Source organism: Perognathus longimembris, chromosome 17 (assembly GCF_023159225.1).
Source record: "Perognathus longimembris pacificus isolate PPM17 chromosome 17, ASM2315922v1, whole genome shotgun sequence".
NCBI classification, from domain to species: Eukaryota; Metazoa; Chordata; class Mammalia; order Rodentia; family Heteromyidae; genus Perognathus; species Perognathus longimembris.
In genome coordinates this window covers 20,272,685-20,288,468 of record NC_063177.1, presented here as the reverse complement: position 1 = coordinate 20,288,468, position 15,784 = coordinate 20,272,685, and the positions used below count along the sequence as shown (strand labels likewise).

Here is a 15,784-nt window from a genome sequence, read left to right as displayed (position 1 = left end):
GAGAATCATTTATTTCATTTATTCTCTCTCATATATTTCCACATTACCTGGAATGTTCTATTGTGTCCACAGCTTCTCCTCTCCCCAGGCTAAAGCCCAGGAGAAGCAGGCACTGGTGGCTGATTCCTGTTGTCCTAGCTACTTAGGAGCTGAGCTCTGAGGATTCTGCTTTGAAGTCAGTCCCAGCAGAAAAGTGTGTGAGACTCTTATCTCCAATTAACCAGCAAAAAGCCAAAAGTGGAGTTATTCAAGTGGTAGAATACCATCTTTGAGTCAAAAAGCTAAAGGATAGTGTCCAGGCCTTGAGCTTAAACCCCAGTACCAGCATGCACACGCATACACACACACACACACACACACACAACACACACACACACACACACAAAGGAAGGAAAAGGAGATAAGAAAGGGAGAAGAAATAAAAGAGATCAGTTTATAAACAGAAGATTTGAATCCCCATTATGATATTTTATTTGCCAAGCAGTTCTTCCTTCATAATTACATTTTTACAAAAGGAATAGACGTTTGAAAGGGAGAAATAGTTTCAGGCTGCCAATAATGAGCTGTGCCATTCAGGGTGTGTCCCCAGGACTCTGATTCTCAGTTTCCCTGCATGTATAAAGGGCTAAATCAGGCCTTCATCACTGCTACCTTTACACAGGCTATATTCCCGGCCCATGTGTTTCTGGACACTGTGGGTGAATATGCTTAGGGAACAGCCACTTGTGGCCATTGTCATTTTGCATCTTCTGTCCCCGAGGAGAGCCTGGGAGGAGAGGGAAGATGTCAGGTTGGCAGCGACCACTCCTCTCCCACAGTCCCCGTGAGCCCCTCCCTCAAGCTCCTATAACCCTTTCTCCTTTCCCAGACTCACTTCCTGGGGCTCCTGACTCCTCCCCTTTTGAACTGCTGCCCCATTGCTTTAGTTTCTGTTTCCTCCTCAAGCCTTTCCCAGTGGAGCCCAGAACTGCCTGGGGCCTTGTGAGAGGTGGTGGAGACATGGCTTTCTGCAGCACCCAGGGTCCCTACCTGAGCCCGGTGAGTTCTAGGGTGAAGTCATGGGGCTGGTCTGGGCCTGAGCTGGCTGCCACAGCTGGGTGGAAGCAACTCTGGGGAAGAAGTTCCGGGGCTCCCAGAAAACAGTGACTGAGTGGCCAACGGCAGCAGTGGGGCATCACACAAAGACAGAAGAAGGGACGAAGGGCCACCCCGGTCCCTCCTAACCATCCTGGCACAGCCTGCACCAGGCCTGCTTCTCTGTGCCTGTTGGGACTGAGGGCCCTTCATCTCCATGCTTCATGCATTTGACCAACACTTACTCCTCTGGGTGCTGTTCTCCCTCCCGGTGACCCAGGAGGCAGTAACCCTTTGTGGCACCTAGAAGGTCTAGATGTCTTGTGTGACGGGGATGTGAGCAGGTTTCTAGGAGGCTAACAGCTTGCACAGTACTTAAGATGCTTGTGTTGGAGATGGCCTCCTCAGGTTCAGACCTTACTAGTTGGGTGACTTGGTGCAAAGTCCTTCTAGAGACCATCTAAGCCTCCATTTCCACATCTGTAAAATGGGACAGGTGCTCAGGCCTGCCACGCAAGGCTGGGTAAAGATTACGCCAGGTACCATTGTGCTTTGGGAGTAGCAAGTATCACTGGGAGAATGGGCACAGCACGGATACCCCATGAGATGTCTCCACCAGGAAGTCTAAGCAGGACAAGGGTATGTCCAGAGGGGCTGTTGAGGGGCAATGCTGGAAGTGAGAGGGGCACTCTTCCAGCAGACTGGAGTGCAAAGCCTGCTTGCTTCATCTAGTTTTTATTTTGTCAGTTGTGGGACTTGAACTCAGGGCCTAGGCTCTAGCCCTGAACTTTTTTGCTCAAAGCTAGCACTCTACCAATGTGAACCGCAGTGCCACTTCCAGTTTTCTGGTAGCTAAGTGGAGAAGAGAGTTTCATGAACTTTCTGCCCAGACTAGCTTCGAACTGTGATCCTCAGATCTTGGCCTCCTGAGTAGCTAGGATTACAGGCATGAGGCACTGGTGCTTGGCTTCTCCATATGTTTTTGTTCCTCTGTGGGTGGTCTTGCTTCCTGTAGGTGGAATTGGGCGGGGGGGGGGGGGGGGGGGAGAGCAGAAAGCAGAGTGTTGAGGCCGAAAGCTAAGGTCTCACCTTAGAGATCCCCAAACACAACAGAGGCTAGTCTAGGCTTGGCCAATGTTGCCAGTGCACCTCAGTCCCCTCTGGTCCCCCCTCCCAAGGTGGGACTTGCGTGGAGGGGTCTGGGAAAAGCTGGAAGGGGCTGGAGAGCACTTCTATGGGGGCTGTGTGACAAGTGAACCCCTTTGGGTTTGCCATCAAGCAGGGGAAATCATATAAGCTCTGCCATTTGGTCATTCTGATGACTGCTTTGGGGGTTGGATATAAAAGCCAACTTATGGGCAAGAGGGTTAAAACAGGCCTTGGGGTACAGACAAGAGAGACCCTGAATACCTCCCTCCACCCATGCAAATACTGGGAGCAGTGTTCATGCAGCCTGAGTTGCTCGGTGATCCACCGTTCTTCTGTGGTCAGAGCCACACTTCCTCTGAACGCCGAGTCTTCAAGAAGCTCATGTGAACTCCGTTCCATTGAGAAATCACACCCACTGTCACATGCTATGGGGCGGCTTGGGGACCCTGCTCCCATCTTCTAGCCAGTTGTCTTCTGAGGACCAGGAAGGAAGCAGGACCCAGTTGGGGTGGGCCCCGCTGTGGGAACCAGGAGTAAGGATGTTCTGTGCTCATAAGGATAGACAGCATGGGTGACTTTTGGGGTTCAAATCGAGGCTCCATCGATGACTAATTGTTTGGCTTTGAACAAGTTACTGAACATTTCTAGGCTCCTTTCCTTATCTGTAGAAGTTGCATCCACCATAGCAAAGGTGGTTACCATGATTTAGGGAAATAACCCAGACACAACGATTGTCAGCAGGGCCGCAGAACTTCTGGGGGCAGGCAGCCTGTGGGGGCCGACCGCTGTCCCCACAGAGGGTGCGGGGGCTTGGTGCCCTCTAGTGACACTAGCAGAGAACACATTTCAGCTCCATGAAGACTGAGTCATCCTGATGGGAACAGCTGCCTGATCAGGGCCAAGTTTATTTGGTGCAATAAACAGTGGTGTGTCCGCTAAAAAAATTATGTTAATTCAGAGTGTGGTCTTACGCAAGTCATCGCCCTCCCCACCCCAACGGAACTGGGAAAGGAAGTTTACTTCTTCAGAGGGGCACACCACGAGCCCCAAGTCTGGCAGAGCAAGCAGGTTGCTCTCTTCTTATCCCTAATGCAGCCGGCCCTGCACAATCTGCTCACAATTGGCTAGTGCGAAGAGTGTGGGATGTATCCAACATCCAGTTTTAAATACTTAGTTATTAAGTGACCATTAAAAAAGACTTTGAGATAAGATGAAGAGTACTGGAGCAATCTTGAAACGTTCTCACACCATTCTCGCACTACTTTCTTGAACGATCTCAGGTATGTCTTAATTCTTGTATTTTGGAACAACCAGTTAATACAAAATCTTACATTTCAAAAATCCTTCCTTGCCGGGCACCCGTGGCTCATGCTTGTAATCCTAGCTACTCAGGAGGCTGAGATTTGAAGATCACGGTTCAAAGTCAGCCCGGGAAGAAAAGTCCTGTGAGACTCTTATCTCCAATTAACACCACTCAAAAACTTAAAGTGGGGCTGTGGCTCAAATGGTAGAGTGCTAGTCTTGAGTACAAAGAGGCTCAGGGATAGTACCCAAGCCCAGAGTTCAAGCCCTACAATCAGAAAAAATAATTCTTTTTCCCAAAGCATTTCCTCTTTCACTTTCCTTACTTAGCAGAATAGTCAACAAAAGCCAAGCCACCAGGCCAAATAGGAACTTTTTTTTCTGTTTGCCTGTCCTGGACTCAGTCCTGTTTGGACTCAGGACTTGAAGAGTCTCACAAGGACTTTTCTGCCCAGGCTGGCTTCGAACCATAAGATATGAGCCACCAGCACCTGGTTGTACATTTCATTTTTAAGCAAAGTACAACAAAAATCTCCAGCATACACACTTCCTGTTTTTCATACCTTCTGTCTTTCTTTCCTTGACTGTTGGGTTGTGTAGAATTTCAAGTTTCCCTATCCCAAAACATCCTGAGTTCAGAAGATCCTGAAATAATTCCAGTCACAGAAGAAGAAGAGAATGACCACAGAACCTCAAAATTCTTATAGAAATAAATGACTTGTCTCAACCATAACGAAAAACAAGATTCAATTGTGCGCTATTAAATGAGACTTAGCAGATATCCAACCTAAAAGGCCTCTAAGCCAGGTACCACCTGTAATCACACCTGTAATAATAGCTACTCAGAAGGCTGAGATCTGAGGACCAAGACTTGAAGCCAGTCTGGGCAGCAGAATCCATGAGTCTCTTATCTCTAACTTATAACCAAAGAGTCAAAAGTAAAGCTGTGGTTCAAACAGTAGAGCACAAACCTTGGGTGATAAGGCTAAAGGACAATGCCTAGGCCCTGAGTTCAAGCCCTAGTACCATCATGCACACAAAAAAAGCTTCTCAAGGACATTCAGGCTGAGATATAAAGGTCATTCAGCGGTGCCTGCCTCCCAGTGACCCAAGGTTCCTTCAAGGAGGCTGGTGAAGATTTGCTGTGCAGGCTTCCTGTGGAGCCTGGGATGGAAGGAAGTACCTCACTGGGGCTCTGGGGGCTGCTGAAGCATCAAAGGAAGGAATCAGAGCAGGGTTGAGGGGAAGCAGGAGTGAAGGGCAGTGATTGCCCAAACTGCAGAGGGCCTCTGCCCTTCTTCAGGTGTCTGGGAGGGCAAAGGTCACTGTCAACCTTGTCATATGATGGGGAGGGGTGGGGGTAACTTCCTCCTGGCCCTCTCTGGAGCATGGAAGACTTGCTCTCTGGAGCAGATTAGTGGGTCCTCTGGTCCTTGAGCCTCTTGAGTCTCCAGCCAGGATGCTGGGGTCTTTGGGGACAGTGTGGCCTGAGGTCCAGCAGCACTCACCAAGACCAACATCTGAGGCAGCACCAGTCGCCTAACATCCTCACATCTTCTCCCCACAGGTCGTCCCCTTCTCCACATTAATCCAAGGCGGTCTCCAGGAGGGACTTCAGATCACCATCCAGGGCACCGTCCTTCACTCTGGTACAAGCAGGTATATGGATGGCGCAGCCCTTGGCAACCACGGGGCTGGTGGGTGTGCGGGCAGGCCCCTGCCCAGGCCTCCTGGCACCACCACATCCAGAGGCGTCATCAGCATAGACTCCAGGGGGAAAGGGGCCTGCCTGGCACTCCTTGCACGCTAGGGACCCCACAGTCTACAGAGGGAAGCAGCTGGTTTCTGGGCTCATCACTGGCCTGGTGACTCCTTGCAAAAACAGAACTCCATTGACTTCCCATAAGAGTTTTTGTCCTGCAGACACAAAAACATTTAAAGTTCCCAATGGAAAGAAATGTGCTTAGCCTGGAGCCCGTGGCTCACTCCTATAATTGTAGCTACTCAGGAGGCTAAGATCTGAGGATCACAGCTCAAAGCCAGCCTGGGCAGGAAAGTCCATGAGACTCTGACCTCCAATTAACCACCAGAAAACCAGAAGTGGTGCAGTGGCTCAAAGTGGTAGAGCACTAGTCTTGAGCTGAAGAGCTCATGGACAATGTCCTAGGGCTTGAACTCAGGGCCTGGGTGCTGTGAGCATCAGATCTCAGCCCTCTGAGTAGGTAGGATTACAGGTGTGAGCTCCTGTGCTCCGGTTCTGTCTCTCCCTAAACAGTGCCTTTGTACATTCCCAGCAGCTATTCGGGCTCTTTAAATTGGTTCTTGTCTTTCACAATTGAGCAGCACTGGCTGACTTCCAACTATACATGCTGTAGGGGGCATTCACTTGATGCTAAAGGCTGTCCCTTCTAGGCATGCTTAATGACTTTCATCTGTGTGTGTGTGCGTGTGTGTGTACAAGCGCATGCACTTGTACGTGCACACGTGTGCACGTGTGTGCTCATATGTGCATGTGATGATTCTGGGGCTGATTGTGACTCAGGACCTGAGTGCTGTCCCATAATGTTTCCACTCTTGTGCTACATTGTGGCACTCCACCTTTTTCTGATTAACTGGAGGTAAGAGTCTCTCCAGTTTGTCTACCAGGGCTAGTTTCAAACCTCTACCCTCAGATCTCAGTCTCCTGAGTACCCGTTTGTAATTCATTTCCAAAAATGATGTCTCTTGTTGCTAATGTCAGTGATTATCTACTTACTTTCTAACAAAGTTACACGGGAAGGGCAAATATAATAATTGCGTGGAAAGGGCAAACATAATAATTGCACAAAAACCCATGAAACTCAAATTAGATAAGAAAGGAAAACAGAAACACCAGGCCCTCCTGTTCTGTCTGGCTATCAACTGTGTGACAGGGGAAGGATTTCTCTCTGCCTAGGTTTGTGGTGAACCTGCAGACTGGCTTCAGTGAAAATGACATCGCCTTCCACTTCAACCCCCGCTTTGAAGATGGAGGGTATGTGGTTTGTAACACAAAGCAGAAAGGATGCTGGGGGCCTGAGGAGAGGAAGATGCAAATGCCCTTCCAGAAGGGGGTGCCCTTCGAGCTCTGCTTCCTGGTGCAGAGATCTGATTTCAAGGTGAGCAGGAACCTGTCTCCCTGCCTGGTCCTTGGGCAGGTTTGGCCAACAACCTATCAATAATCACAGTCATTGAGATCAGGCCTGAACAACACCGTGGCAGACAACATGACTGTGGGTGTTATGGCATCACGGACACACTCATCAGAGTGAGAGGCTCTGGTCTACATTTCTGGAAGCAAAGTCCAGAAGCTCAGCGGTGCTCCCCACCCTCACTTGGGGGATCCTCCGCCAGAATGTACTCTCTTTTGGCAGGTGACAGTGAACAAGAACTTCTTTCTCCACTACATGCACCGCGTCCCCTTCCACCTTGTGGACACTCTCTCCGTCACTGGCTCCTTGATGCTTTCCTACATCAACTTCCAGGTCAGCAGGAACACCTGGCATCTGGCCCCATGGCTGGGGCGAGGGCCTAGAAGGGCTATACTGAGGTCCTGTAGGTAACAGCCTATTTCGGGAAAGGGGGGACTCTTGGGGACATGCCAGTTCCCCTGTTTTGGTGTCAGTCTGTCTGTTCTGTCATTCTGCAGAATATCTCCTCTGGCTCTCAGACCTGAGGCCACGCCTCTCTCAGTGCCATTAGAAGGTCAGGTGGCTCCAGAAAGCCATGCCTGGGAAGTGAAGGGAGCCAGCTAGAATTCCACCTTCACTGTCCTTATCTGCAATCCTAGGCTGGTGACTCCAGCTCTTCTGGAGGCCCTGGTGTCCCCATCTGTACATTGGGTCTGCTCATTGCCCCTGGGTGGTTGTGGGCTCCAGGGTCTGTTCCCCCCTCTCTGTATTTTCTTTCTGCTGGTCCTAGGCCTTGAACTCTAGGCCTGGGTGCTGTCCCTGAGCTCTTTTGCTCAAGGCTAATATTCTACCACTTTGAGCCATAGCACCACTTGTGGTTTTCTGGTGGTTCATTGGAGAAATAAGTCTATGGACTTCCCTGCTGGGACTGACTTTGAACTGTGATCCTCAGATCTCAGCCTCCTGAGTAGCTAGGATGTACAAGTGCAAGCCACTGGTGCCTGGCTTCTCTTTGTGTTTTGTTTTTATTTTTTTTCTGACCCTGGGGCTTGAACTCAGGGCCTGGGCTGTGTCCCTCAACCTCTTTGTGCTCAATGCTAGTGCTCTACCACTTGAGCCACAGCATCATTTCTCGCTTTCTCTGAGTAGTTTGTTAGAGATAAGAGTCTCATTGATTTTCCTGCCAAGCTGTGATCATTAGCTCTCATCCTCCTGAATAGCTAGGATTACAGGCATGAGCCACTAGTGCTTGGCTCTCTCTGTATTTGTAATGTATGTGCACTGGGCACTGGTGGCTCACGCCTGTAATCCTAGCTACTCAGGAGACTGAGATCCAAGGATCGTGGTTTGAAGCCAGTTGGTCAGAAAAGTCTGTAAGACTCTTACCTTCGATTAGCCAGAAAACAAACAAACAACAAAATAAAAACCAACAACAACAACAACAAAAAACAAATGGAGCTGGGGATCAAGTGGAAGGGCACCAGCCTTGAGTGAAAGAGCCAAGGGAGAGGATCCAGACTCTGAGTTCAAGGCCCACTACTGATACAAAATCATAAAGTATAAATGTCTGTGAAGCCAGGAGATAAGATCGTGTGAGCTGGGCCCACTAGAGGTTTGGCCTCTGCTCACTTTCCTACCTTCCCCACTCTGTTCCCCTCAGTGAGAGGAAGCAGGGAGGTGGAGGGAGACTGGCAGCCTGCCTATGGCCTAAGCCTCTTCTAGCAGCGCCCTTCTCCATGCAGACCCAGCCTCTTCCCTGCCCGCTGCTGCCCGGTTTCCTGCCCGCTTCGCTCCTCGGCTCCGTGGAAGCTGCTCTTCACCCTGTGCTGCTTTTGTTTTAACAGAACTTTTCTGCAACCCCCGTCCAGCCTTTCTTCTCCATGACGCACTTCTCCCAGCCTGTCCGTTTCCCACGGAAGCCCAAGGGGCACAAACCAAAAGTGAGTTAAACACGGAGCCTCTAGGCCTAGCAGTTAATAGTTAATCTGTCCAGCCTCAGATCAGCCAAGGCCTGCCGACTCCATCACACACTCCCAAAGTCCCCCATCTGCATCCACCAGGCAACTAGAGCTAGCCTACCCATTACCACTTCGTGTCAGTACTGGAGCTTGAACTCAAGGCCTTGTGCTCTTGATTTTTTCCATGAATGTTGGTACTCTCCCACTTGAGCCACAGCTCCGCTTCTGGCTTTTTGTTGGTTGACTGGAGATAGGGATCTCACACATTTTTTCTGCCCAGGCTGGCTTCCAACTGTGACCCTCAGATCTCAGCCTCCTGGGTGTGAGCCACTAGCGCCTATGTCAACCCCATTCTTAAAGCCCCCCCCCCCCCCCACAGTGCTCTGTCATCTCTCCCTTCCCAAAGCCCCTGCCTTGGTTCAGGCCACTGTGACTTCTCACCCAGGTCCTCCCACCGCCTTGCCTCCCATCCACCAGCACATCCCATCTCCTTGTCTTCCTGCAGAAAACTCTTTAAAGCCTCCAATCTCTTTTGTGTGAGTGTGCCTGTGTACTGGTCCTGGGGCTTGAACTCAGGACTAGCACTCCACCATGTGGGCCACAGCTCCACTTTTGGCATTTTTGGTAATTTGTTGGAGATGCAGAGATTCACAAACTTTCCAGCCTAGACTGACTTTGAACCAAGATTCTCAGACCTCAGCTTCCTGAGTAGCTAGGATTACAAGCACTAGCCACCAGTGTCTGACCCCCAACCCCCTTTAAATACAGCTCAGGTTCCCCCAGAAAGCACCCCCCTCACTCCCTTCTTCCGGCTTCACTAACGTTCTTAAAGCCCACACAGTCTCCATTGCTCACTCACAGAGCTGTCGCACCCTGGTCCCCAGGGCTCCAGGCACCTTTGGCCCACATTGCCCTGGCAAACTAATCATTGACTGCAATCCTCTGCTTAAGTGCCACCCCTGTGAGGCGGTTTCTCAGCCAGGAAGGTTGCTCTTCCCTCCACGCCCCGTGACTTTGTACTTACCTGTGTGATGCCACTCATTATATCCTGTTATCACCCTGTTTCTGGGTCTCTCCTCATTACTCCATCCCTGCCTTCTGTCCCCATGAGCACCTGGAAGGCTACCAGTCCCTGCCTGGCATGCTTCAGGGACTCAATAAATTAATGTGGAGTGAGGTTGGCACAAACAGAAAGAATAGGAAGCAGATCAGAGCAAGAGAGTCTGCTGGATGAGGCAGGATCCAGGACAGGAAGTCCAGCAGCCCCACTTTCTGTGACCACTCAATAAGTGGGGGCTGGGGCCGGGGACTCTGTCCACCCCGTCGTCCCATGGCTCATGGTGGCACAGGCGGGTCACCTGCCTCCCACCACACTGATGTCAGGACACTTGCAGAACAGTCTAACCATGGCCCTGGCCTGGAAGGATGTAGGATGTGGTAGATACAATCAGAAAGAACAGGGTACCAGGGCTGGGGGTGTGGCTTTGGGGCCGAGTGCTTGCTTAGACCGGGGTTCCATTGGGATGTTCCCTCCCTTGCTCTATGGGCCAGCCTGGGCAAGTTGCTCAGGCTTCCAGAGCCTCACTGGGGCAGCAGGAACTGAGGATGCTCCTGGGTTAGAAAGCATGAATCTCAGCTTGGGCACTCAACAGGACCTTGTCAGGTGGGTTTGGGGAGGCTTTTCTAAACTGTAGTTCTCTGTCGGAGACTGGTGGTTCATGCCTATAACCCTAGCTGCTTAGGAAGTTGAGGTCTGAAGGTTGCAGTTCAAAGCCAGCCCCGGCAGGAAAGTAGCAGGACTCTTAACCACCAAAAAGCCAGAAGTGAAGCTGTGGTTTAAGAAGTCAAGTGCTAGCCTTGAGAAGAAAAAGCTCAGGGCTCTGAGTTCAAACTCCAGGATCAGCGTGCACACACACAAAAGCTAGTTGTCACCTGGTGGGTGAAACAGGATGCTGAAAGCAGAGCTCTTGCTTCTGAGGGCCCAGGAACATGAAATCAGAGCAGAGGCCTTGGTGAGCCCCCTTCCCAGCCCTGTTACCCTGTGCATGTCAGGGCGAAAATCTGCCTGGCTGCAGGTTCAGGAAAGGTTTCTTGGGGACAGCAAGGAGGCAGCTGTGTAGGGGCAGGGGGAGAGGGAATTTGAGACCATAAATGAGCCCCATATGGAGTTGGGCTCTCCTCCAGGTGTAGCTCCTAACCAAAATTTCATTTCCTTCACCCCTTTTCAGCCTCCAGGCATGTGGCCTGCCCAGCAGGCTCCCATTGTAAGTCCCTTTTTATCTTCTTGTGGGTTAAAGGGAGAAGGCAGGGCCAGGTGTGTGGTCTCTCCCATAGGAGGGTGGGCAGCCAGGGCCAGCCCCTGGGCCATCTGCCTGGCCTCAGGGAGGCAGGGAGTGGGGACTGGGGCAGGATGGGCTGGCCTTGGTGAAATGGGAACCAATCTAAATGGCTTTGCTTGCTCAAGCTCCTCCCATTCTGCGGCCAAGTCCCAGAACATGAGGGTCCCACCTTCAACTCTCCACTTGCGAAATGAGCTTACCTGGGGAAAAATTTCTGAGAAGAAAGATGGAGCAGAGGCTGTCACTACAACCCTCTTTCTTCTGAGGAACATTGCCTCTCCCTCATCCCCTCGATTGAAGAAAAGGCCTCTGTACCCACACACCTTGGGGAGGGGGGGACGGGTGGCCTGGGGATCTATTGGAAGATGGACAAGTCTTCTCAAGGATGCATGTCCCATGGCGCCCTCTGGTGGGCAGTGGTGGTCCTCACATTGGTGAGAGCTGGTTAAGACCTCGTTTCTTTCTTCCAGGCTCAAACGGTCATCCATACGGTGCACAGCACTCCGGGGCAGATGTTCCCAGTAAGTCTAAAGTTTTCTGGTTCACTCATAACCCTTCTGGAAAAAAAATCAGAAAGAAGAATAAAAGTTCCCAGAGTTGGAACCACAGTGGTTTAGCCAAGGATACAGTTGGGGCTGGGCTGTCTGCTAAGTGTGTAACTCTCCTTGGGAGGGCAGAGATTCGGAGACAGTCATGAAAGAAGCAGGGCCCCTGGGGACACACAGGGGTCCTGGTCCTTCTATTACTAAAAGGGGACAGAAGAGTTGTGGCCTCAGAGATGGACAGGAAGTTTTTTAGCCCTGCAGTGTCACTGTTGGTTGCAGGTTTAACCCTCTTGCCAGCAGCACAGGTAGGTGGCAGGCCTGGAGTTAGCAGAGCTGCCTTCTGAGGGACTGAGAGTCAGCGGGCATAGAAAGTTCAAGAAAGGCAGAGGTGATCGCTGGGTGCTAGTGGCTCATGGCTGTAATCCGAGCTACCCAGGAAGCTGAGATCTGAGGATTGTGGTCAAAGCCAGCTTGGTCAGGACAGTCTGTAAGACTCTTTTAACTCCAAGTAACCAGCAAAAAGCCAGAAGTGGATGGGTGGCTCAAGTGATAGAGCTCCAGCTTGAGTGAAAAAGCCAAGAGAAAGTTCAAGGCCCTGAATTCAAGCCCCAGCAGTACTGGCACCAAAAAAAAAAAAAAAAAAAAAAAAAAAAAAAGCAGAGATTACAAGGAAGGGGAATGGGAGAATACAAGCAAGGATTGAACCCTCACTGCTCTAATCTATATTGGAGGGATCCCTCTAAAATGTATGGCTATGTGTATATGGGGGGGGGGGAGTGTGCACATACACACACATAGAGACACACACGTGCGCGAATTCCCCGGTCTCTTCAACAGAATCCTGGAATTCCACCCATGGTGTACCCCAGCCCAGCCTATGTAAGTGATTTCTTGCGGGAGGGCTGGGATTGCTGCTTGTTTGGGGCAGGATATGAGGCCAAGGGCAGCTTGAGGGTGAACCGCTGACATGCAGAATTGAAAGCCATGCTGTTGAGATGAATTTTTATAAGTATCCATATAAATTAGCAGTCTGTTGAAAGGAGTTTTCAGCTTTAAAAAGATCCCTTTGGTGAGAGCAAATTATATGGCCTTCCCTATTTACTTCAGAGAAGGCTTTGGCACCCCAAGAATGGCTTTGTCACTGAATGCCAAGACACCATGTGCTCCTCTTGGCAAATGGGCTGCTCACAACAGGGGCTTCAGGCTCAGCTGACAGGCCAAGTCCCTGGATGTCCATTGATATAGAATTCCCCTGTGGCTATCTATCCCCGGCTGACCCGTCCCACCCCCCCTCTTTCCAACAGCCAATGCCGTTCTTCACCACCATCCCGGGGGGGCTGTACCCATCCAAGTCCATCATTGTGTCAGGCACTGTCCCACCCAATGCTAAAAGGTAAGACACTCCTCCGGAGCCCTCAGGGAGGTGGGAGACCCTGACGGTTCCTCAGGCTGTCCCCTGGCTCTGAGCAGGCTGGGGTGGTGGGGAGGCACTGGGCTCCACGCTCAGAGGACAGGGGTCATGTGATCTACCCACCCCAGGTTCCACATTAACCTGCGCGCTGGGAGTGACATCGCCTTCCACCTGAATCCCCGTTTCGATGAGAATGTTGTGGTCCGCAATACGCAGGTCAGGGGCTCCTGGGGCTCTGAGGAGCGAAGCCTGCCCCGGAAAATGCCCTTCAGCCGTGGCCAGAGCTTCTTGGTAAGGTGCCACCACTTAAGCTGAGAGAGGCCAGAGGGTGCAAGAGGAGGAGGCGGTGGAGGAGGTCTGGAGGTGCCTTGCGTGGGATAGGGGCTGAGGCCTCAGGCAATGAGAGCTGGCTCTCAAAGAAGACAGAATGTGGGCAGGGAATATGGCCTAGTGGTAGAGTGTTTGCCTTGCATACAGGAAGCCTTGGATTCAATTCCCCAGCACCACATATATACAAAAAGCCAAAAGTGCTGTGGCTCAAGTGGTAGAGTGCTAGCTTTGAGCAAAAAGAAGCCAGGGACAGTGCTCAGGCCCTGAGACCAAGCCCCAGGACTGGCAAAAACAAAACCACAACTCCCCCCCCCCCAAAAAAAAAAAGCCAGTGCTAGATTCTGCCCCAGAACAAGCAGGGTATGGTTGTGATTCAAGCTACATGGGAGATGTAGATAGAAGGATTGTGACTGGTCACCAGCACCTAGAAAAAACACAAGATCCTACCTGGGAGATAACTAAAGCAAATAAAGATGGGGGGACTAGAAACATGGGTCAGTGGTAGAGCACCTGCCTGGCAATCACAAGGCCCTCAGTTCAAACCTCAGTACTGCAAAATAAAACAAAACAAAACAAACCCAAACTACATGCCAGGTGCTGATGGCTCATACCTGCAACCTGCAATCCTAGCTACTCAGGAGGCTGAGATCTGAGGCTCAAGCTACAAAGGCAGCCCAGGCAGAAAAGTCAGTGAGATTCTCACCTCCAACCAGCAAAAAAGCTGGAAAGGGAGGTGTGGCTCACGGGGGAGAGCAGAAGTCACGAGCAAAAATGTTCAGGGATTGCAAAAATGTTCAGGACCTGAGCTCAAGCCCTAGTGTATTTAGTACACAGGCACAAATACACCCTAAGTGATTATACTGTTCAGTCATGGTTGGAGATATGGGCTGAGAGAGGAGCTTGGATTTTGAAATCTTGGGAAGCCATTGGGGTGTTTCGATAACTTTGCTTTACAGATAGCTGTGTGACCTTGGGTCAGTCACTTCACTATTCTGTCTGCTTATCTGCAAAGTGAAGCTGTTGATCAGCTAGATCTCAGAGGTGCAAGAATGGGCAACCTTAAGGCAGTGCCCAGCACACAGAATGCGACCCAAACGTTAGCCATGTGTGCCCTGCATGCCCCATGGACATTGCGTTGGGGTGGAAAACATGAGCTAGAAGGTTGCTGCTGTGGGAGACTAGGCGTGAAGCAACTGGAGATGCAGAGGTCCTGCGCTCAGGGTCCAGCAGGAGAGTGAGGCTGGGACTGGGGGCGTGGCCTGGGGAGCAGTAGGCCAATGGGAGGCCTCAGGGTCCAGAGGGAGAGTGAGGCTGGGACTGGGGGCGTGGCCTGGGGAGCAGTAGGCCAGTGGGAGGCCTCAGGGTCCAGAGGGAGAGTGAGGCTGGGACTGGGGGCGTGGCCTGGGGAGCAGTAGGCTAATGGGAGGCCTCAGGAGGTGGAAAAGCAGGGAAGGCTTGCACAGCAATTGGCTCCTGAAGGGAAGTCCATAGTTAGATATGGACCGTGGGAAGAGCATATGCTAAGGTACTGAGCACTGGCCATTCGAGTGGCCAGATTCAGGTGTAGGGCTTGTTTCTGTTTGAGGAAGGAGAGAAGGCCGGAGACACACCCATATTTAGGGAGACTTTTCAAAGTGTGCAAATGGCCTGGCTTCTCTGCCTAGGTGTGGATCATGTGTGAAGGCCACTGCCTCAAAGTAGCCATGGATGGACAACACCTGTTTGAGTATGCACACCGCTTGAAGAACCTGCCGGCCATTAACAGCCTGGAAGTGGCGGGTGACGTCCAGCTTACCCATGTGCAGACATAGATGGTCCCTGACCCTGGGTGGAGGGGTGGGGCATGTTGTCTGGGTCTCCGGGTCACGTCCCTCCTGCTCTGGCACCAAGGGCAGCGGCACTGCCAGGTGTGGAACAGGAGAGCTTCTTCCCTCTTCACTCCCCTCCACACAGGGGAGGCCCCAGCCTCCAAGCTCCAAGCCTCCTGAGCTTCCATTCAACTCCACTTCGGGGCTGGAGGCATGGTTCACAGGTAGAGTGCTTGTCTAGCAAGTGTCCGGCTCTGAGTTCAAACCCTGAAACTGTCTAAAAAAGAACAACTCTAACTCATGCCCCAAACCATCAGCTATCATGGGTGGGTTGGCCTCTGGGACCCTCCCCTTTCTCTGCTTTAGCCCTTCTCCCTAGCCTTGTACCCTGCTCCCACCCTTCACCCCCTCCAAGAAGCCTACCCACGGCTGACCAGAGCTTCCTCCAGCGTCCTTATGATAGAGAAATAAATGTGCTGGTTACGCTCACGCAGGATGACTGATTTGCTACACGTGGCCCATGATATTTTGGAGTCTGGAATTGGGGGTTTCTGCTGAGGGGGTGGGGAGGAGACAGCATGGGACTCTTTTGGGTGGGGTCCTTCACAAACCCCACAAGGTGCTGGGGAATATGGACTGAGAGCCAGGAGCTGGTGGCTCATGCCTGTAAATCCTAGCTACTCAGGAAGCTAAGATGTGAGAATTGTAGTTTGAAGCCA

General features: G+C 51.4%; 1 protein-coding gene across 2 annotated transcripts; it reads left to right on the top strand.

Annotated features, from left to right (window-relative positions):
• Window positions 1-927: 927 nt before the first annotated feature.
• On the top strand, window positions 928-15,552 carry Lgals9 (galectin 9). Of its 2 annotated transcripts, XM_048366261.1 has the most exons (11): window positions 928-1,038; window positions 5,093-5,184; window positions 6,461-6,662; window positions 6,918-7,028; window positions 8,519-8,614; window positions 10,861-10,896; window positions 11,442-11,492; window positions 12,354-12,395; window positions 12,821-12,909; window positions 13,056-13,218; window positions 14,922-15,552. In XM_048366261.1, exons 1-11 carry the CDS (start codon window positions 1,000-1,002, stop codon window positions 15,066-15,068), a joined length of 1,068 nt encoding a protein of 355 aa, XP_048222218.1. In that variant the 5' UTR covers window positions 928-999; the 3' UTR covers window positions 15,069-15,552. The 2 variants fall into 2 exon arrangements, with proteins under 2 accessions (XP_048222218.1, XP_048222219.1); XM_048366262.1 differs by lacking the exon at window positions 8,519-8,614.
• The last annotated feature ends 232 nt before the right edge of the window (window positions 15,553-15,784 follow it).